The sequence below is a fragment of the Balearica regulorum genome, chromosome 21 (genome assembly GCF_011004875.1).
Source record: "Balearica regulorum gibbericeps isolate bBalReg1 chromosome 21, bBalReg1.pri, whole genome shotgun sequence".
NCBI classification, from domain to species: Eukaryota; Metazoa; Chordata; class Aves; order Gruiformes; family Gruidae; genus Balearica; species Balearica regulorum.
The window spans coordinates 7,718,948-7,741,306 of record NC_046204.1 but is presented as its reverse complement, the minus strand read 5'-3'; the positions used below and the strand labels follow the sequence as shown (position 1 = coordinate 7,741,306).

Here is a 22,359-nt window from a genome sequence, read left to right as displayed (position 1 = left end):
AAACCAACTGCAACCCGCTCTTGCACGGGGGCGTTTTGGTTTCTTTCACGGGAAGGGTGATAAAGCCGATAATTTTCTTTGGATGCGCCTCAGGTAGAGCCCATGCTTCCTCCCGAAACCGAAGCAGATTTTGTTAATCCGAAGAGAAAAACCGTGTCGCCAGTGCAGTGACAGCCGAAGCCTCCGCACCCTGCTGCATTTCCATCCCATTTTCCATTCTCAGCAAGCATGCCTAGCTTTAAAATAAAACAAGGCCAAAAAAAACCCCCAAAACCAACAAACCCACCCAGCTTGTGCTCAAAAAACCATGGTAACTTAAAAAAAAAAAAAAATCATGGGGGAAGAGGAGGAGGGGGGAAATCACAGTCACAAAGCTCTTTTTATTCAAGCTGTTGCTGGAAACTGCTTGGATTTAAGTGGGGGGATGAGATTACAAAGCAGAGGGGTGCAACAGGTAAAGAAATACCAGTTATCACGGGACTGGGAGCAGCAGTGGGGGCTTTATCACGGGACCTGCTCACCCATCCGTCGGCACAGCTCACTCGAGACACAGGAAATAGGAGCAAGTCAGGGACACGGAAGAGCAGCCCAACACACGTGAGTTTGGAGCGTAAAGTCTCTGACTTACAGAAATCTGTCTCACATCAGTTCTTGGGAATGAAGGCGTTAGCTCCAGGAAAAGAAATAAGCATTTCTGCAAATAAAAATGAAGGCAGTGACATCAGGTTGGCTTCTTGAGACGGGCCAAGGTTCCCTTACTGCAGGATAAACAAACACATGGGGGGAAAAAACCCCCCAAAACCCACAGTCATTTTTGGGGTAAGCCTTTCCAGAGCTGTACGCAATTTTACGCCACCTAAATCTTCACGCGCTGCCCGCCGGCAGCATCCTGGTCACCGCACCACCTCTAGGAATGTCACGATGCTTCTCCTGAGAAGCTTTTACTACATCTAGACAAAAAAAAAAAAAATAATCTATTAAACAGAAAAACGTTTCCCTTCTCTCCACCCCCTAGGACTGCAAACAACCTACCACAAACAGTCCAAGTTTGAGAAATCTGGAGCTAAAACCCCCACTTGTACTAGAGCAAAGAGAAAGCTTCAGCCTTGTTCTGATCAATCTCACCTACTTTAGGGCTTGCAATAAAAACAAGCATCCCAGGAGCGCAGAGGCAAGACGCCTCTTCCCCAGCGGCGCTGCCGCCGGTATTTTGCCACACGCCTGCGCCCTCCTTTGCTCCTCACCAGAACCCCGGCGGGGGTTTCAGAGCAGGGTGAGACTCTTCCAACACTTTCCAGCCACTTCCATCGAGTTCTCCTTGCTAATCACCACGGGTTTATTATTTGCTGGTCTCTTCCCACACATGCATATTCACTTTGAAGACACGGGATCGAGGTCACTGCAGAAATTTTGTCTCCGTTCATCTCCGTGGGGCCACTTTCAAATCCTCACCCCCCCGGCGGAGCCTCAGAGGTGACCCCAGCCACTCACACACACAAAACCGCAAACCAGAGGGGTCTGGGATTCTACAACAGAGGCATGGGTTTAACACTGTTAATAAAGTAACAAGTCTTATTTGTTCTTTACAGTATTTATTGTACATGCAAACCCACAGGAGAAACGCCAAATTCCCTGCTGGAACCTTCTCTTCCTAAATCAGGTATAAATCACTTTCAGGTAAAGCATGTTTGTGTCACACTTTGGGTTGGGGACAGCATTACGCAGCGGTCGCCTTCTCTTTGTAAGTAGCCATCATCTTCTTGATCTCAGCAATCGCTTTGCCAGGGTTCAAACCCTAAAAGGGAAAAATTTCAGTTAGCTCCTCTGAGAAATCAGCACGTTAGAGCATCCTCCTCCCCTTGCCCCAACCTAAGTCGTAGTAAACTCACAATTATGCTGCTACTCATAACTACAGCAGAGGAGGTGCTCAGCACCCCCCCCTTTTTTTTTTTTCCCCCCCTAAAAGCTGGAGTCTGGCATAATTCGTGCTTCCTTTCCGACACTGGTGGGTTACAGGATACCGAGGGATAGCTCTGACCAGGCAGAGCCCCGGTTTGCTGCACTCAATTTACAAGGGAAGAGTAAGCCAGCCTGGAGTAGGGACGCAGAGCCGGGAGCTCACCTCCTCTACCTGGAGGCTGAACCAGCAGCACTTCCCACCGCTTGGAGGAAAAAAAAAAAAACAATCACCCCACTCATTTGACTTTGGAGGACTGGTTTTAATCAGCAACGCGAGGATCAAAGAGAAGAACGAGTGGCTGAGCGATAGGAGCTTTTAATAAAGCTCAAGCAGGAATTCAACACTTTTATGGGTGTTTGGAGATGACTTCTGGAGGCAGGAAACTGCCTTGTAAAAGCTCGATGGTGACGGTACGAGAGGTGTGGTTTGTCTCCTTGTCTGGAATAAAAACCGTGTATTGGAGGACACGAGGAAGCGAGCAAGAACATTAAGTCACAAGATGAAAACGCTCCTCACAAAAGCCAGCTAAGCTTTCTAAAGGTGGTTTTTCTACTATATAAACACATTGTGTTGCAAAGGCCCTTAATCCTGCAGCACCACTACCAAACCAAGCATGCCTAATCTCAGAATGAGAGGAGGACCACAACTGCCCTGCCGTATCGTCGTGATTACGGCAGCAGTGGTGCGAGACAGACACCAAACAGGAATTATCCGGGCGCAGAGCTCACCATGCAACCTTTCAGGGCTGATCGAGACAACAGCCGGGATTAGAGCTTGTGAGTGGAAGTGTGTTATTAACCATAAATGTGTCTCAAATTCGAGAAACTGTGCCTTTTCCCTCCACTACGTGCATTCCTACACATAGCCAGAACTTCAAGTGGAACCTTCACCTTTAGCCAAGCTATGCTTGATGCCAGATCACGAACTAGCTGCCTATACAAAGGGGGAAATTATCTGTAGTCAGTGAATCACTTTAGAAAAATCCACACAGAAAAAAAAATAGTCATCACACAGCGCTCCTGAGCCCTCAACCCAGATCTCCAGGATCTCCTTTTCCCCATGTCTGTGATCCACTCAAACGTTTGCCTTCGCATTATTTCACAGCACAAGAATTACTCAGGTGCAAGCAAAGGCTCGCTAGAAAACACTGCGGCTGGCAGGAAAGCAAAGCTTGGTTTTCTGCCCAACAACAGGCACAAGGTCATTGCAAGACGAGGAAGAGGCACGCTCTCATTTGGGAAAGCTTGCTCAGTTCTCAGAAGAAATACCAGAGAGAACAGACCAGGAAATGCCCCGACAGCATAAAACACATCCCGCAAAGGCGCCAAAAACTTGTCATAGACTTCTCCATTACACAAGTTGCACAACACAGCGGGGGAGCTGCTACCGTTGGGAGTTTAAGACCGCACTGCACGGGGGTTACATGTATTGCTCACGCCGCTGCCGGGACTATGCAGGACAGACTTCCCCGTACCGTTTACTGGCAGTGTCTCTCACACGCCTGCGCCCTACAGTCACACTCCTAAACCTTGGGAGCAGACAGGTTCTCAAAGCCACAGCCTTGCTCACGAGGAAGAGATCTTCCTGCCATGCACAACACACACTTTACCACGGCCTCTTGTACAATCACCATCACGAGCAAGACTGCTGGTAACTCACTTTTGAGTTGCAAAAGGCTAAACAAGCCAAGCTTGAGGAAAACAATGACCTAAGCGGGTGTTTTCCTTATTGGTTTGAAACAAGGTGTGTGGAAACAAGCCAGTAACCCCACAAGGGACATACGGAGGACGCACACATACCTTAGGGCAAGTCCTCGTGCAATTCATGATAGTGTGACAACGGTAGAGAGAAAACGGGTCTTGAAGCTGTGCCAGGCGTTCCTCCGTGTAGTCATCTCTGGAGTCAATCATCCAGCGATAGGCCTGAAAGTCAGAGGCATTTGACACACCAAACGCTTCAGCGAGGTGTCGTAACCAGCGGGAGATTTTAAAAACAACACCTATCTCGAGAATTTTGGTCCGAGATCTGGAATACATAATGTTATCCCACCTCCGCTCACAAATATTTGTATTGCTTTTAGATGGGGAGCCCTATGTGACAGGCGGGATCCATCCTTACCTGCATCAGTACTGCAGGACCCAAGTACTTGTCCCCGTTCCACCAGTAACTGGGACAGCTGGTGCTGCAGCAGGCACACAGGATGCACTCGTAGAGTCCATCCTGCACAGGGGAGGGAGACCACAGTCAAGCAGAAACCCACGAGGAAACCTTAAAAACTTGAGCTGACAAAGCGTTGCCAAAGAAAGCAATTCCTACATGCATGTCCTCCAAAACAAGATCTGGCAATCCTCCCAACTTGACCACTATATAATAAACTGGGTTTTTTTGTGATTAAAGGGGGGGAAGAAAGCATTAACTGAAGAAAAAGCGTGAAAATTGCTCAATGTCCCTGCATTCCTTCCTTCCAGCCTGTCCCAGTAAGTGGCTGAGGAAAGGCAGAGATACATAACCGATGAACAATTCAAGGCAGTGTTACAGAAGAGAAGAGCAAAGTCCGCCCAACAGCCTAGGGGTAGAAGAGCTCATAGTCTGGCACGTGCTTTGAGAGGATCCCCAAGCTCTTTCAGAATGAGAATGGTGTGAATCTTTAGCCATTTTGCCATTTTTACAGAAATTAAGGCCTTTTTATTTTGGGCACTGAAGAAGTCAAGACCAACATGGAAGCAACATCAGGCAGAAGACAGTCAAACTCCGAGGAGCAGAGGTCTCCCAGGTCTCCTAGCTCAATTGCTCTCCCACCGCCTGGCTTAAACCACGTACCTGAAAGTTGCTTTTGGGGACAAGGGTCTCATTAAATTTAGTTTACAAAGATTCCCGATGCCAAAATCTCCTGGGAGCTTGTAGCAAGTCTTCAGCTTTAGAGAGGCTGCTCTAACACACTTTTGGAAAGACTTGCCAAAGGTATTTAAGTCAGAGTTGCCTTCTTGCTCTAAGTTTGTTTTATTTCTCATTATAATATTTCAAATGATTGGCAATTTAAAGGAAAAGGTGAGAGTTTTTCAGCTGACACCGATCCCAAGTTTCTCCTGCCATTCCCAAAGCAAGAGAAACTTCAGCAGCAAGATAAAAAGCAAGTTTACGAGTTGTCAGAAAGATTCAGGCAGCTCTTGCAGCCACTTTTAGGTTTGCTTATTTCTACTTGAACAAGAACGTGATTTCAAGGATGCCGCTTTATGAAAACCATGTGACAGGAGAGTGCCTTTAGACCTGACATCTGGATCAGATAACATTCTGAAGCGGTGCAGGAGAACTAACCGTTGCCTTTGGATAAAGATTCTTTCAGACCGTAAAAGCCTGCAGTTGTTAAGACGTCACAGCGCCAGTCGCGTGGTGCTGCCGACAACTCCGGCACACAACCTGTCTATTCATCAGATGTTAACTTCACAGCAAACACACGCAACGGAAAACTTCCAAAGACCACTGCAGAGAATTAGGCCGCAGCTCACGTGTTTTCATTGAATCCCCTTGAAACAGCCTTCCTCTTCGTTGTTCATATTCACCTCTTTCTTATCCAGGCAAGAACTTACCCGCACTATAAACTTTTTCTAAAGCCATTATCTCCCAGCGGTTCAAATGGTTCCTCAGACACCCTCCAGCTCTACGCAGAGACTTTGGACCACCACCACTACGTTCCCAGAAAACCCCCTCAAAAATCACGCAGTGCTCAAGATGGACGCCCAAAGACTTGCACTAACACATCACGCTTGTGCCTCCACATCCAAAAGTGAAGTTTTTAGAGCTGTAAAAATCCAGCAAGCAGCAACAAGAGAGCATCATTTAGCATGCTGCAGCTAGACAAGACAGTGCTGAGCCCGACAGCCTACGTGCCAGCATAAACTGCAGTGCCTTATCTCCGCTGGGATATTACAAGCCTGTAGCCTGCAGAATGTTTTTACAAACGCACGTGGTTTCGCAGCACAGACGGTGGAAATGAGATCAGAGTCCCCATCACAACCACGACTGCGTTTCATTAGCAAACGTTACCCCTAGCAATGCAGGCATGCCATGACACTGCATTTCAGCGAGCAGATTCCACCCACGTCGGGTTTTTGCACCAGACAGCTTTGTCATTATAGGAACTAGAAGCTACTGCATGTTAATATTTAACTCTGGTCTTATCTGGAAGGGATTTCAATGGTAGAAAAGAAGCAGCAACCAGTTTCTGACGGTCTTCTATGGACTGCAGGTACTGCTCCTTGCCCTGTTTCGACTCATCCTTCTTCTTCAGGTAAGGCTCGATGGATTTGTATTGTGCGTAGAAGTTACTCAAGTCCTAGGAGTCAGAAGGCAAACAGGTCACATTTAGTAAGCCAAACTGATGCATAAGGGATTGAACTCCAACAGAAGGCGGCATTTTGCACCTCAACTGGCCACATTCCTTCAAATGAGGACAGATTTAGTCACTGCTGTGAAGCTCAGACCCACCCAAACCAGAAAACACCAGCCAGAGTAACATGCGAACTGCGAGGCCCGATCTTGTGGCACCTCCCAACGTTATCCCTTCCAAGCCAAGTCCGAACCCCTGGAACGGCGTTAGCCCTGGTCGCAAGCTGACAGAGGCAGACACTCACCGGAACAAGGTCCTTCACCACATACATGTGGGGGAGAGGGTAGATTTTAGTGATCTTGTTGAGATCGGGGTCAATTCTTTTGATACAGGCCAGCGTGTTGCCGCCAGCAATGTTCATAGCACAAGAGCCGCAGATGCCTGAGCGGGAGAAAAAGAATAAAGCGTTAGCTCTTTACCCTCTTATCCTACTTGAGGAAAATCCTCTTGGCCCCAAACACAGCCCCAGGTTGTCTTCAAGAAACTCTGTACGTGACAAGAAAAACGCCAGAAGTTGCCATTGGGCCAAACACGTCGCTATTTAAATAAAGAACAAACACAGGAGTCACTTTCATTAAAGCCTCAACACATTCTCAGTGCGGAGCTTCCTTCCACAGCAGAAAACAAGCGGCTTGGACACTTCATCCCTTTCGCATCATTCATTACTTTTTCCATGCTACTTAGGGCGGGGGAAACCTAAATAAGTTTTGTTCACAAGTTCGAAGCACGAGCTCGTATCGATGGGAAAGCAGCTAACGCAAAGACGACAACAAGGGAACCAGGCGCATCCCTGAAGGTCAGGAACATAAACAAACTCTCTAAGGGAGAAGCTTCTCTCCGTGCCTTCCGCAGCAGGGCAGACTGGTGCCATAAACTGCATTCATTAACTCCCAAAGGTGAGAGGACAGACGCTCACCAGAACAAACAGCATATAAATAGCTTAACAAATGGATTAAATGACACCGTTAATGATCTCCCAGTAATAGAAGGATCAGATGAAGCCCACGAAAGGCCAAGGTTTACAAGAAAAACCACTGCAGAACTGTCACAGATACTGCTCAGGTCAGGAGCTTGGGTATCCAATTCAGACTGATGCCTAAACCATCATATTAGAAAGATGACAAGTGTCACAAGGGCAAAACTCTAATTTCAGAGGATTTAACACATATCAATTGATACGAGTCAGGGAAAAGCCACTGCTCCTCGCGCTGATGAGCTAGTCTGCCTCAGCGCCTGATGCGCTGGCCTTCCCCTTGCTGCCAGATAAACACTGGCACTTGACCAAGGTTATTCCTCCCACTCGAGAAACAGTGACAAGTATTTTCCAGTCAGCTGGAAAGGGAACCAGGACCGCAAACACGGACCCATGAGCATGCAACAGGAACATGTGTCATCAGGATTTGGTTTTTTTTCCCCTTCGTGGTAGAAAAAGGGGCAAGATTGAACCAGCCTAGCTTGAAAATCTGTCTTCAGGTTCTCAAAGAAAAGTATTCAGCGCAATTAATTCCAGCAGCTCAGGAACAGTGTTGACTACCTAAATATCCGACACTGAGAACAACATTGTATGAAATTCCTCCGTCTGCTGTGTGGATCCTACAGGAAACGGTTGCGTTAAAGCGTGCTTTTCATTTACAGCCAAGTCAAAACATCTTTAGGCATCAATCGCACTTAAATTTCTCCTACTTGCAAACCCACCTAATTAAATCACAAATCATTCCATAAAGGCATCCTCCCTTCCTGCATTTCCACCACTCTCATCTTCAACTTGGCATCCCGACATTACCCATGAATTAGGATTTTTTTTTTTTTTTTTAGAGGGAAAGTCACCTGGACAGGTAAGTTTTAACACAGTTAAAGAGACATGCCGGGTGAGAACCAGCCGGCCGCTCTGCAATGTAAAACCACCAGATGGCCTTTTCCTCAATCAATCATTTTGCTTAGTCAAAGGGCCAAAAAAAGATTCCTGAAGCTATTCCTAGAAGTCATAAGTACTCTTCCAGTTACACCCTTTTTTATTTCCACAGCAGCACCAGATAAAGCAGCCCCTACAATTCATTCCCATTCACCACGTCTTCCCCCTCAATTTTGCTGTTGTAATCTCTCCGGCTCGATTTCCCTACGCAGCTTGTCACTGGAGGGCAGCAAGATGAACAAGATTAGGAAAGAAACAGGAACAACTGGGGCTGTTTAAGCGTCTTGCTCATCGCTCAGTGCTGTGCGATTACGCCCTGCGAATACGAGCTTTATTACTTGATTCACTGAGGTATTTCATACGCAACGGCTGGAAGAGGAGAGTGGTATGCTGGCATCTACCCTGAAGTTTTCTAGAGGTCACACGTATGCTGTCAGCGATAAACAGGTTTTTTTAAAGGCAATCTTCAGTTTAGCAGGCTGGAAAAATCCTTCTTACCTTCCCTACATGATCTGCGGAAGGTCAGAGTGGAGTCCAGTTCATTTTTAATCTTGATCAGAGCATCGAGCACCATAGGCCCACATCTGTAACAGAAAACAGAATCAGTGAACTTGCATAATTCCCCCTCAGCCTCCGCGCTTGATCTCTGGCACCCCAGCTAAGCAGCACCTAAAAGGACTTTGATCAACCACAATTAAAAATACATTTTGCTGGCCAATTCCCAGCAAAAAAGAGAGAGATATCGAGTGAGCAGCATGACCCATTCACCTCGGCACGCCCCAGGGTTGAGGGTGGGGAAGAAGCCCTTTCTTCTCCTGGCGCCCAAAGATTTGGCTCAGCTTGAGAGGGTTCAGGCAGCACAACTGAAAAACAAGCGCCTTGCTACCGGTTTTCTCCTTTTGGGTCAGGTTTTGACAAGTCTGCCTGTTCTCATTAGTCACAAGAGGCTCGCACAAAAACAGTCTTGGACAACTTATGTAATTTTCTATACGGCAGTCAAGGCAACACCCAGAAATTATTAACTGGTGCAAGTCCCACAAAAATTTGAGTGTGTCATGTGCTGCTTAAGCAGGGAGCTGCATGGCTTTGTGTCCGAAGCTTTCAGAAAGGACTCGACGTGAATCCTTCTGGCAAGAGCACAGGGAAATCGAGGCACACGTGCCCACGCAAAGGTTTCTGCACAAGCGTGCAGGTGGTTACGACAAGTTTAACACGATCTGTAAATCAGAAGTAACTAAGTGTTAAGAAAACCATGAGAATAGTTGATAAAGCTTCACCTTAGCTCACAGGTCTGGCACTGTGAGCTACACAACAGTTTCCTTTTGGAACGTGCCCCAAAATTTGCTATATAAATAAAGCTTATTAAAGCAATGAACACATTCAAGTATGTAACACAACTCCAGGACGCTGAGAAAAACCTCACAGAAGTCACAAAACAAAGTGACCGTTGTACTGCTGACAGCTATCAAGATATCAGCACTCAGAGTACAGGGGTTTTTTTTATTTGCCATGCTTAGCACTGACAGGTGAGGGAGGGGAAGATAATCCCATGTGATCACAGTAAGATTTGCTTTATCAGGAAATAACACCACTCTCGCGGGTTCTGACAACGAGGTGCTCTAACACAGCTGAGGCATCACCTCCCTGGCCACTCCAACAAGGTTTTAACAGTCCCTGAGGCTTAATGAGACCGCTGACACCTTTAGCTGTCAGCTGAAGTACTCCTCAACCACCCTCTGTTATCACTTCTCTGATAACCAACGTGCACACGCGGCCCCAGTACGAAGCCTCTCCCTAATGGGGCACACACTCACTTATTCAAATCCACTTCATACGTCTGCATGCGGGGCTTGTCCCCAGGCTTATCGGGATCCCATCTGTAGATGGCAAACTTCTTGATACGGGGCGCCGCCACGGCTGCCGTCTGCGCTCCCCGACATATCTGTATTCAAATGACAGCGAAACAGCCTTTAGGATCCTTTGGGTTGCTCTTAGCACCGAAAAATAAAATGACTTGAGGTCGTGTGCTTTGGGGCAATTCCTCAGGACCCATCGTTTGTATTTGGGCACTTGTACAGCTTTTGGAAAATGCTCTCAAGGATTTGCCGGAGCTGCGCACGTGGGCCCAGGCAGACACCTCTGTCCTGGGGCTCCCTCCTCCTCCCCAAGGCAGAGGGGATAATCCTAAAAACAACAGGCAGCCCACGGGTGCTCCTGCAGTGTCTGCCTTTCCTCCACAGCCCTGAAAGCTCTCCCTGCGCCAAAACTGCCCTTGGAAGCTCCCAGTCGCATCTCTAGCCCACTCCAGACAAACAACTCTCTTCTGCACCTCCTGCCTCACCTCTTCCTCTGTCACCCTTCAACCTCTTCTCCTAAACTCTTCCAGACCCTTTCCTGCTGCTTTTGGACCTCCAGACCCACCCCAGCATGTCCTTACACATCCTCCTGCCCCCAAAGTCGACTCCTACCCCCCGTCTCTTACCCACTCTGAACCCTCTTCCCATCCTGTACTGCATCCTGGACCCCCTCCTGCCCCCCAGCTTCCTCTGAGTGCCCCCAGCTTCCTCCAAGCCCCCGTGTATCCCCCCCAGCTTCCTCCCTGCACCCCCTCCAGCCCCCCAGGTTCCTCTGCACCCCCCCCATCTTCCTCCCAGCCCTCCCTGCACTCCCTCCGGCCCCCTCAGCCCCATCCCCTCTTGCCCAGCCCCAATCTTGCCTGCCACACCCCCGCCCCACCTCAGCCCTCCTCACCCCCTAACTCCCTTCGCACCCTCTCCAGCCCCTCCGCCCCTCGCACCACGCCTCCCCCGAGGGTCCCCCGCCCAGCTGCCCGGAGCAGGACGGCTCCAGACCCCTCACCGGCCGCGGACCGGCCCGCAGGAGCCGCCCGGGGACGCCGCGCCTCAAGGAGACTCCCACCACGGCCGCCGCCATCTTGGCGTTACGCAGATCCGACCCCTCTCCCACCCCGGAAGCGGAAGTAACCTCCCAGGCAGGGCATCGAGCGCGGCTTTAAGGGGAAGGAGGGGCGGGGCTCTGGTGGCAGCCATCTTGGGTGTGGCGGCGGTCGCTGAGGAGACGCCATGTTGAGTGTGGCGAGGCCTGTGGATGGCGCGGCCTGTGGATGGCGGGGCCAGGACGCCTGGATCCCCCTCTTTTAGGCAGGGGGGAGACCAGTGCGGCCCCCCCATTAATTCCCAGCCGAATTCTTTCTGCAGGGGAGGTGCCCAGGCCCTCCTGCCTGCCCCAACACCAGGCAGGGCAAAATGGAGGGCACCGAGGGGCAAAATGGTGTCCCCTCGCCTCACCCTCCCTGAGGGCTTCCCTCCCTTTCTCTCACGATTATTACCTGTTATTATTTAATTTCCCATCTCTTTCCTCACAGCAAATGTATTTATTAACTGAATTGCAAGCAACACACGCTGAAAAAGCTGCCGGGGATGAAGGTGGAGGGGAAAGGAGGCCCCGCTATGGCGTTACGTGCCACCATTTGAAGGCGAAGGGCCGTCGCTGGACATTGGTGCCGCAGCGAACCTCCCCGAGCCTGCCGTGGTAGGAGGCCACGTCCTCGAGGAAACAGCAGCGTAGACCCAGTGGTTCCAGGAGGGAGCGGGTCCGTCGCTCCAGGCAGCATTCGCCCCCCACTATGGGACCGAAGGGTTTGGGGATACCCAGGTCCTTGGCCAGGATGATCATGGCGACCTGTGGGGTGACACAGGAGGAGCCCAGTGGCATCAGGACCGATGAAGCCAAGGGAAAACCGCCGGCCACCCTCCTCCATTGGCCTCACCCCGAAATGGGGCATCGACACCAATTTTTGCAGCCACCCTCCCCCAGACCTCCAAATCCATCATCGTTTCCCCCTTTTTTATCCTTAAAATGCCCCCCGCGCCTTGCAGTTTCACCACTTTGAAAAGTTTTCACCTCAAAACTACATAGTTTAACCCAACCGCAAGCAAGACAAAGCCACAAAGTTGTGGCAGACCTGGGCTTATCCAAACCTGGCTGGAGATACTTTCTGGGCAGCTGTAAATATACTGCTTTTTTTTGACAATTTTGGGGATTCATCCTGGTTGAATAAGCTGTTTTTTGGGGAGGACCCAAGGAGCGGGGACCCCCCCTCACCATGTTGGGGAAGTACGGCACGGCTTTGCCCTGTTTGTCCAGCTTGAAGAGGGCCGGCAGGTCGATGATGTCCTCCTCCATCAAGCCCAGCTCCTTCTTGAGGACATCTCTGTTCCAGTCGATGCAGCGCTGGAGGAGATCAAGAAGAGCAGGTCAAAAAGGGGGGGACACAGGTGGACACGGTCCCCAAAACCATCTCACGCGGGAGGAGAGCCAAAAGGCAACACCTCCCCTTAAGGGTTTGCACCACCCTGGGGTGGTTATTGCAAGAAATATTAATTATTACCAGAAATATCAGTTATTACCTGGACATACTGGTTCTGTTGCACCAGGATGTCATTGGAAAGGACCTTGTTAATGGTGACGCGTTTCGTGTCTGCCCCCGAATACCCTGTAAATGCAAAACCCCCCTGTCAAAATGAAATGGTGCTGGTAGGAGCCTGGCTTAAAACAGGGGCACAGAGATGGAAAAACCCCAAACAAACCCAAAATACCGATTCCCTGAGCTTGACGTTCAGGCTGCCAGGAGTCCCAATTCTTAGTTAATTGGGAAACTGGGTGGGAGGAAAACCTCTGCCCATTGAAAAGAACGTTGGAAAGGTTCTATCATCATCCATCCCACAGGAGCAAGCAAGCATCCCCTCCATGCAGAGGGCTTTATCCCTCCCGTCCCACTCATTTTCCCAAAATAGGGCTTGAGGAGGCTGGGTATGGTGGGCAGGCATCCCGCTTGCCAGCCGTGAAGGACAACCGGGTGGGAAAATGTCCCCACGTCCCCCCGATACCCGCACGTCGGTCAGGCGCTGCCGCCCTCGGGCCGGCTGCTCTGCAGGGTGGCTCCGGCTGTCTCGAACAGCCGACATCAAAGCTCAGCTCAAGCTGCCCGCTGTCCCCTTGCCTTTGAACATAGTGGCTTCACCCTGGCCCTCCTTCTGCTTCTCCCGAAAGAGCTTGTAGCATGCCGCGGGGCTGGCCATCAGCATCCGAAATCGCTGGGGCAAGACAGGGGAGAGCAGTCACCAAAAATGCCTTATCCAAAGCTTTGGGGCACCTCAGGGGCTTATTTTGGCAAGGAGCTTAAGCTTAAACTCTTAAAATTAGGTGTCTCTGCTGTTATTTAGTGCCTTTTTTTAACACAGTGCCAAGGGGATAGATCTGAATGAGGTGTGGTGATTTACGCTGTTGGCAAATACCCACCTAACTGTCCCCGAGGGATTGAACCACTGCTGGGGCAGGGAGGAAGGCTGCAGCCTGGCTGCAGCTGGGTCCAATCCTGCCCACCTCAGGTGGGGTATATAAAGGTGGTAGGTGGGGAGTTCTGCTGCTATTTAGGTTGGTATTTTGGGTTTTTTTGTCTCTGGTTTGGTGGTGGGAGAGGATGGAGGAAGTCAATAATGAGGCTCTGGTTTCTTCAGAGGAGGCTAAAAATCAATATTAAGGTAATTCTGTGGAAAACTGGCAATTGTGAATTTGCGGGAGCTGGGCCCTGTGTGTGTCCTGGCTTGCTTTGCCCCAGCAGGAATGGTCTCCTTGGAGGAGTGTGGGAGGCTGCTTGCTGCAGTCTTGAGGGCATCTCTTGTAGGACCTCAGCATAGCCCTGGGGAGGGCAAGGGCACAGCGTGGAGAGTTTGGGGGTGTCTGTGCACATGAATGCTCCTTTTCTGAACCATCTAGGTCAAGCCATGGTTTCCCCTTGGGGAGAAAAAAGTCTTGTGTCAGAAGAAATAAAATCCATGCTGGAGGAAAGAGCTAGCTTCTGAAAACCTCTGGGAGATGCTAGGCAGCTGTGAGCCCTGGCCAGTCTGTGTGAATACTGAGGTTTAAATTTCTTGGACTACCTTTGCAGGCATCTTTTTTTTTTGTTTGTTTCTCTGTGTTGATTATTAGCTCAACAAGGCCCTTTTTGTGTTCAGAGCTCTCATTTTGGGGACAGGGGTGAGAACTTAAGGAAAAATCTGTCTGCTACTGTCAAGGAAAGGAGCTTTGGAGGTTTCCCTAGAGGTGCCCCAATGGGATTAGCTGCTCAGAAGAGAAACCACAGAGTGGTATGGGGTTTTGGGGTACCTTTGCATCGGAGGTAGGCACAAAAGTGATGAACTCGTCAACGTGGCCGGCGGCCAGCCAGTCGGAGTAGAGCTCCACGGGAGCCTGCACTTGCTGGGCGTAGAGGAAATCCCGCACCACTCTGGTCATTCTTCTCCCTGCAGATCTGGGGGTGAAATACCCCCGAGAGAGGGAATAAGGGGACTAAATACTTATGCATCAATATCTATGTACATATAAATTGTTACCAAGGTGGAGGAAAGAAAGAAGAGTGTGAATGTAGAGATTAGGTGTACCTACTCCATAGGGGACCAGACTGGCAGCTGGTCAGGGAATGGCTAAATAAGGCCCTTAATATAATTTTTTAAAATGATGTTTAGGGGCAATCATGGTTCCTTTGCTCCCCAAAATGTGGGTTTCCCATCTCTTACATGGGAAAGCTGCTGCCGATGAGGATCCTCCCCAGGGGATACTCCTTCCCTGCCACGGTCACGGGTGGGCTGACCTCCAGGTTGCCGAAGGAGTCGAGGCTGTTGATGGCGTCGAAGAGGGGTTCTCTGCGCACATAGCCAAAGTCAGGGCCCTGGGGAAAGAGAAATCACCATGGGCTTTGCCCTGAGTTCCCCTTGCCTCTGTGCCTTTGATTTTATCCCTCCTGTTGGGCTTGGACCTGCTTGAGTGGGTAAAAAAAAAAATCAAGAATGAAGCCTGACCTTGGATGGGGAGAGGCTAAAGGAAAGGGAAGAGGATAAAGGTCTCTGGGTCATCTAAGCTCAGTAATAAATGGCAAATGCCAGGGGCAGAGCTGGGGCATTGAGTGTGGAGAGACCTCCTCTGCTATCCTGCAGCCAATGTTTAAGTGTTTGCATTAAGCTAATTAGGTGCTGGGGGAGCCCTGAAGCTGAGTTTCTGGATGGCTCTTGTTGAGTGAGATGAACTTCAGCCCTTGAGGGTAAATCTACCCTGGGCAGAAGAGCCACCCAAAGGGCTGTACTTCTCTTAAATCCCATTTAAGCTCTGATTTTTCAGGGCTTAATATATTCGGGATTTAAGGTGTGGTGCATGCAGGGGTAATTAACCCTTGGTTGTGATGTGCCAGGGTCAAATGCCCTGGGGGAGAGACCTCAATGCTAAAAATGGGGCAAAAAAGGCAGCAGTGGGACAAAAATCCTGCCTTGAACCTGTCCTTGCTCTCCAGTTCAAGTCAACCTGGGCTTGGAGCTTGCAGCAGCCCCTGGGACAAGATCAAGTATCTGTTGGGCTTGCGTTCAATCCCGACCACTTATTAGTGTTGGGTTTCCTTAGGGATAAACCAAATATACAAGTCAATAAAAATGAGCAGGGATAACCTGAGGGTGCATGGCTTTGATCTAGAAGCTGCTTTTTTTTTTTTAATTGGAGGTGTTTGGAGAAGCTGGGATAGAGAGTGCAGCAGGGCTGCCTTTTCCCCAAAGCTCCCCATGTATTTTTGGGGAGGATGGCTGGGGGTCAGATCCTTTCCCCGGGTGCTACAGAAGGGACTGAGCATGAAACACCTGCTCTCAGCTTATTTCAGTTTAATAAACCATGGAGCTGGTATGGTTTCAACTGTCGAGGCGCTGGTTCATCCCAGGTTTGCAGGTCGCATCCAAGTCCTATCAGTTCCAGATTGATTTTGAGGGGCTAATTCCCTCTCGTCTCCTTTTTCCCTGGCGCAGGGTCCCAGGGGCTTAGAGGACCCGTGCGTGTTGCATTTGGCTAAATATTTCTAGCTGGAAAATGAGATTGGAAAAATAGGACTGGGGATTAGGGGAGGCTTCAAAGCAGAAATTGGAGTATAATGTGTTAGCAGCTCCAAAGGCTGAAACTGCTTCTCTAAATATGAAGCAAAGCAATTCCTAAAGAGGGCAGATAGGAGCGGTTGCCCGGCTTTTTGGCGAAGGAGTAGATCAGTGCACTATTCCCATCCTGTCTGATGAATGCGGGACTGCATGTACTCATTTCAGGCATGAGAAAAGATGTATTTCAATGCTTTTAAAAGCACTTAACCTTCCTCAAAGTGACATCTGGTAAAAAAAAGTGAGCTGTCCTCTTCTCCCATTGCTGTCGGAGAGAAGACCAAGGCTGGGACTGCTGCCAGGGCCTGGCTGGGTGTATGGGGCAGAGATTTAGTGGCTACTTGAGGATGTCCTGCCCTTTCTGCATGGTGATATCTCAAAGGGGTCATTCAAGCCATCTTTTTCCTATGCTTATCTCTGCTGGGCTCTCCCAAAATGCCCTGCCCAGGGTCACTGCTCTCCCAGGCAGCTTTCTTTGCCCGCCCTGCCCATGGCTGGCCCTTTGCTTTGCCAGAGAAGCCCCACAGGGATGTTTTTGGCAGCTGGCTGCATCTTGCTCTCTTCTGACCAAGTAAATTGACTCCTCTCACACTTTCCTTTCCTCTCCTGCTTGGGAGCTGCTGCATATTTGCAGGTGTGGAGGAGGAAAGGAAAAACCAGCCCATTGCTCAGATACTCAGGAGGAAGAAATCCACTCCTGTCCCAGAGCTTGGCAGGAGTCTTTTGTTCCCAGAGGTGTGAGGTCCTCCTTGCCCCTCTCATCCAGCGCTTTCTGGATAAAGGGTTTTCCAGATGGCTGGGCTGTGGATTAGGCTCTTATCCTTGGGTTGAGGGAGGATGAGGCTGTTGGTGTCCTCCCAGCTGGGAGTGGACAGGGTATATCTCCATGCAGTTGCATGCAGAGGTGTTAAACTCTCATTTTTCGGGCAATTCATAGTGGGGCCTTTCAAGGAGCCAAGTGCAAGTAGGGTTTTAGGACTGGCAAAATAGGCTAAGCATAAAAACCTGTAAGCTGTTTCTCAGGCCATGCAAGTGACTGTCCTGCTCTTACCAGCAGCTCCTTGACAGGGAATTGCTCCAGCCCTCCATCTCGAGGGGAGTCCAGCACCACTGGGAAGCTTTTGTGCGGAGCATGGGTGTAGCCAAACTCAATCTCTTCCTAAAAGAAGGGAGGAAAACCTGCATGGGGCACATCAGCAGAGAGAGAAAGCTTTTCCCCTCTCTGGTGCCCACCTACCTGCATCCAGCGGTCCCCACGGTTGATGTAGCCAAAGCAAACCTTCAGCTCGCATCCAGCCTTGTTCACCAGGTTTTTTATCTCCTTGACAAAGAGGTAGTTGTCCTTCATGCTGGGAAAGCAGATAGCAGGAGGGAAGGGGATGAAGGGCTGCTGATGGATGGATGGATATTCCCTACAGGCAGCTGCCTTTCCCTCTGCCCATTGCCTCCCCAGCCTGTCTCTGTGGCCTCCAGGGAGAGGCTGCAGGGCTGATGCTAATCTGGCTGGGAAGGCATCATCCCTTGGCCTTTACCTGCAGACGAAGACATTCACCGGTGCCAAAGTGTTGGGGGTCATGATCCATGGTGCTACCTTGAACACTACCGTGTCAGTGAAGATTGGTGTATGGGGGATACCCTGGGGGAGGCAAGCAGAAATTGGGGACTTTCCACACCCTGTTTACCACTATTGCCCCCCCCAAATTCCCTACCCTCGAGGTCATTTTTGGGGTAAATGAATGGGGACTGCCCTCCATTCAATCCCCTTCTCCATACTCCTTGGGCTGTTGCAGCCTCCCATCTGCACTCCTTCCCCGGAGCCCCCAGACCTCAGCCAGGGTCTCCAGGAGGCTGACATGGATGGAGACCAGCCCTGGGAAGGTGTCATCGGGAAAGCGGAGCCCCTCAACGAAGAAGTCGAGCTCGGCAGCCCCGCTGGTGTATTGCACGGTGTGGTACAGCTTTCTCTGGCCCAGCACATGGACATAGCGCTGCCCAAAGAAGGGATCTACGAGAAGAGAAAGGGAAAGGTGGACAACTTTCAAAGTTTTGGTGGTGGTTTCAAGCCTATTTTGCTTGTGTGCAAGGAGGTACCGCAATCCCGCCTCTGTGAGTGGATACAACTTAATCTGGCAGAAGTACCTTAAAATAAGAGTTAAGGGGCTTGCAATTTTGCTGTCATGCACAAGAAGGGCGAGGAAAAATGTCTCGGCCTTCCCTTGGATGGAGCAGTCACTGGGAAGATGTTTTCGTGGGGTTTTTGCCCTTGCAGCCCCATCTGACCTGCTGTGGGATGACAATGCCACCAACCCTGCCAACAGACTGCCTCTGCATGGAGAGACAAGACCAAGCTACTTAACGGCACGTTTCTGCACTGGATGGTGCGGGTTTGGTCCCAGGGAACAAGAAAGGGAAAATGTGTTGTAGAGTGTGTTGCCATCATGGATAAGGCACCTGGGTGTCAGGACACATGGCTTTTTTTTTTTGCTACTCCTTTGCTGGATGACCTTGGATAAATGGCTTTATGGCGCTGTGCCTCTGCTTGTTAATCTGCAAAGCTTTCCAATCAATGGAGAAGAGAGAATACTCAACATGGGAAAAATTTGGAGAAGGGATGCTGAGGGCATGACTTGCTTCAGAAGTGCTATTGAAGAGCATGGAGAGGACAAGGTCACAGATGGAAAGAAAAGAGCTTGCAGGGATATCAAAGCACCACAAATGAGGAGGAAGGACTTACTCTGCATGTAAAAGACCCCAACTTTGTCAGCATCGGAGACAGGAATATAGAGAACGATTTCATAACCCCGGGGCAGGCGTTGTGGCCCTTTGGTCCTCAAGACCATCCGAGACATGTCCAGCAAATCTGGGGTGCAAACAAAAAAATAATTGATGGGTGATTGCACAGCGCAGCTCTGGCTGGATTGCATGTTCCCTCTTGGGGTTTGCATCTCCTGTGCCAAGAAATCTGCTCTTCCCTTGCTACTGGCCTTTGCAAACTGGAAAAACAACCTGCGGTCCTGCTAGCAAAGCTTGTGGCTTGTTCTTTGAAACAAATGCCCTTTTCTCTTTTTCCCCAGCAGCCCTGGCACAGCCAGTCCCTGGCCTCAAGAAGTCAATGGGCACCGACTCTGCGTGGTTTTAGTTTTCCAGGAACAGGCAGGTATTCCTGGCTGCTGGCTGCACGCCTTGCCCCGAGCTCCTCTCACCTGTGTGGAGCTTCCCTTGACCAAGCCCTGCTGTCTGTGGCACCTCTGCTATTTTTCTGGCTGTGCTACATGCCCCTGCTTGACTGCAATTAGTTTAGGTGGCATTAAAAAAAAAAAAAATTCCCATGTAGGAAGCTTACTCAGCAGCTTGGTGGAGAGCAGCTCATGGGCAGTCGGTTCCCAAGGAAAATTTCATCTCCAAAAAGGTTAAAGAAGGGGAGTAATGGAGCATTTTTTGCTTTATATGATTTTTTTTTGTTGTTACCTTCTTTGCTGAATACCCTTTCGTCGTCACAGTCTGATGTCGGAGTGAAGGGGCTCTCCTTGTCGCAGCTGACGAGCAGGATGGCCCCGTGTCCCTCGGGACCCCAGGTCCAGCTTGCCTAAAACACCCCACTGGGCCTTAGCAAGCTCAGGCTCTTACAAACCCGTGGACTTTCTGTGTGGTGGAAGAGGCTGAATTACCTTGTTGGGATTGTTTTTTTCCACCACGCCATCTCGATCCGCGTCGACATCTAGAGAGATCCCTGGATGGGCAGACCCCACCATCATCCCAGGGTACGGCAAGGTTGGGTGGGTGCAAAAGCCCCCCCCCAGACCCAGCAAACCTGGGTCTGTCTCTGCCCCCACATCAAAACACCCGGCTCCAAGGGCCCAAAGAGTTGCAGAAGCCTTCGTACTCACCAATGCCGGTGAGGAAGACCCCAGCTTGGTTGATGGGCTGCCCTCCCTCTGCGTAAAAGCTGACCGTTACCTGCAAACCCCCAAATCCCTGGTTGGGCAAAGGATGCTCCCCCTCTGTGGGGGGTCCCGCACTCCACTTCTTACCTTGTTATCATTGACCTCAGTGCTGGCCCGGCTCATGCTGAACCTCAGGACTGTCCCCTTGTCCAGTGGCCACCGTGTCCCAGTGCTGGGGACCGACCCGACCTCGGCTCGGCCCTGGCACACCACCTCCACGTTCACCCCCTCTGTGTGCTTCACGCCGAAGGAGACTGCCCCGGCCGGGGCCGCCCTGCCAAAAATGCTCTGTATTTTTAGAGGCTTGCACTGAAAACACCTGGTTCTCAATGCAATTCATTTCACTGCCCAAAACACAGCCAAGACTGGGCACGCTGGCGTCTCCACGCTCACCGCTGATACCTTTTTGCCCTTTCTTCCCTGCCTGGGAATGCTTTAAGTGTCTTATTTTAGGGCAGAACACACTATTTTAGCAAAATGAGTCTATTTTGTAGCCATCAGAGCAGATTGCAATCTATAATAATCACAGCCAAAACAGTCAGTGCCCCTGGAACTGAACTTGGGTTTGCACTTCAATGGAGAAATCCATGTTTATTTTTCCAGCCGAGGCAAAGCTGGTATTTAACAGCTCATGGTAATGGTGCAGCAACCCAGCTGAGAGCCTTTACCATGGGAAACTAATTTTCAGGGTGACTTTTATCCAACCCCAAAGCAGCTGGTGTTGCACCGCTCCCAGTCTGATGTGCCCTTGCTTTTTTCCATGTATCTCCTTCCCTTCCCTGGCTCCTTGTCCCTAATTTCCCTGTTTTTCCAGGGTTATTATTTTTGGGCTGTTTGCACCTCCTGAGGTGCAGACTGTCTTTGAGCATGTGTGACCCCGATACCCGAGAGCTTGCACAGTATCGCTGTTACAGCATCATTTATTGGGTTTCTAGATGCCGGTGGCCCTGCCAAACCCGCACCGGCAGGGGGAGAGGAAATCTGAGTGCTCGTTTGCTGCTGCCCGGGCGTTTCTTAAATTGTTAAATTACATTTAATTATGTATGGAAAAACTGGTTTGGTTTCCTTGTTTCTGGGTTTTGGGAATCCCACCGGGAGGAGATTTGACCTGGAGAGATACCAGATGAGTTGTAACTGTGCTGCTTGGCTTGAATATCAAGGGTGAGATTTGCAAAAGCATCAAAGATGAGAAAGAACCATGAAAGGAGCTTTTAAACTTTTTCCTTTGGGGGAATAATTTTCTTGCAATGTGTTAAGTTGTTTCTAGGGGTGCAGGGCTGGTGTTGTGGGGATTTCCATGCTTTCCCAAAACACTTTGATCACTGACCTTACTTTCTTCCCCTCTCCCAGCTGCATCCCCTCCTTTGCAGCCCATTCCCATCATTCCTGCTCATCCCTCCGCTCTCCAGCACCTTTCTGAGATGACACTGGATCTGTTGACCGCAAATGGATCAAACCCATCGCCATCGCAAACCCGGGGTAAATATCGTGCAAATGCGGATGCTTGAAGCTTTCCTGGAAATTGTGCAGATTCACAAAGCCCAGGGAGGACTTTTCCCACAAATTGCATTAAATTACAGTGTCAGGGCTGTGGGTTTTGGGGGAGCAGGAGGAAAAACTGGGAGGGGGGATTTGCAGAAGGATAAACAGGGGGGGTAAACGTGAGGAGAAAGGTGGAGGTGCAGAAATGGAGTGGGGAAAGGGAGCATTGGGGCATCCCACTCACCCGTAGATGTCGGCAGAGATGCAGGTGCCCAGCACGCACAGGGCCTCGATGCGGTTTCCGTGCTGCAGCCGGAGCGTACGGTCCCCCGGCATCTCCTCGCGCAGCAGCCTGGATGCCCTGACGATGGGCACGTGCACCCTTCCCCACCTGCTCTGGGTGGCACTGACCCCCCTGGCAGTACCCAGCTGCTTCTCTTTTCCTCCCTGGCACGTTTTCCTCCTCTTCCTTGACTGTCCCTGGAGCAAATCAATCTGCTTTTGGAGCTTGCAAAGTTTGGGATGACAACTTTGTGGCCTCCACCCTGGTCTGAAGGGAGGGGGCACTTGGATTGGACCCTCTAAAGCTCCATGAAAATGATCTCTAAGGGGAGGGAAGGGATGGAGAGGGAGGGCAGCTGGCCCGAAGCCTGGCTGACTCCCAGCCCTGTGCAAGGAGCTCCCCCAGC

At 50.3% G+C, this 22,359-nt stretch overlaps 2 protein-coding genes across 2 annotated transcripts; both read right to left on the bottom strand.

Annotated features, from left to right (window-relative positions):
• Nucleotides 1-1,519: 1,519 nt before the first annotated feature.
• SDHB (succinate dehydrogenase complex iron sulfur subunit B) lies at nt 1,520-11,244 on the bottom strand. Its single transcript, XM_075773015.1, has 8 exons — nt 11,119-11,244; nt 10,074-10,201; nt 8,758-8,843; nt 6,592-6,728; nt 6,177-6,293; nt 4,079-4,180; nt 3,760-3,882; nt 1,520-1,795 (listed from the first exon to the last, which is right to left on the bottom strand). Exons 1-8 carry the CDS (start codon nt 11,191-11,193, stop codon nt 1,718-1,720), a joined length of 846 nt encoding a protein of 281 aa, XP_075629130.1. The 5' UTR covers nt 11,194-11,244; the 3' UTR covers nt 1,520-1,717.
• A 483-nt stretch (nt 11,245-11,727) lies between these two features.
• Nucleotides 11,728-22,051, bottom strand: LOC104635308 (protein-arginine deiminase type-2). Its single transcript, XM_075773000.1, has 16 exons — nt 21,915-22,051; nt 20,276-20,462; nt 20,132-20,201; nt 19,913-19,974; nt 19,713-19,830; nt 18,979-19,104; nt 18,071-18,249; nt 17,777-17,880; nt 17,482-17,593; nt 17,296-17,403; nt 14,859-15,010; nt 14,449-14,593; nt 13,283-13,376; nt 12,690-12,775; nt 12,385-12,513; nt 11,728-11,961 (listed from the first exon to the last, which is right to left on the bottom strand). The coding sequence occupies exons 1-16, from the start codon at nt 22,004-22,006 to the stop codon at nt 11,728-11,730; spliced, it is 1,998 nt and encodes a 665-aa protein (XP_075629115.1). The 5' UTR covers nt 22,007-22,051.
• Nucleotides 22,052-22,359: the final 308 nt, after the last annotated feature.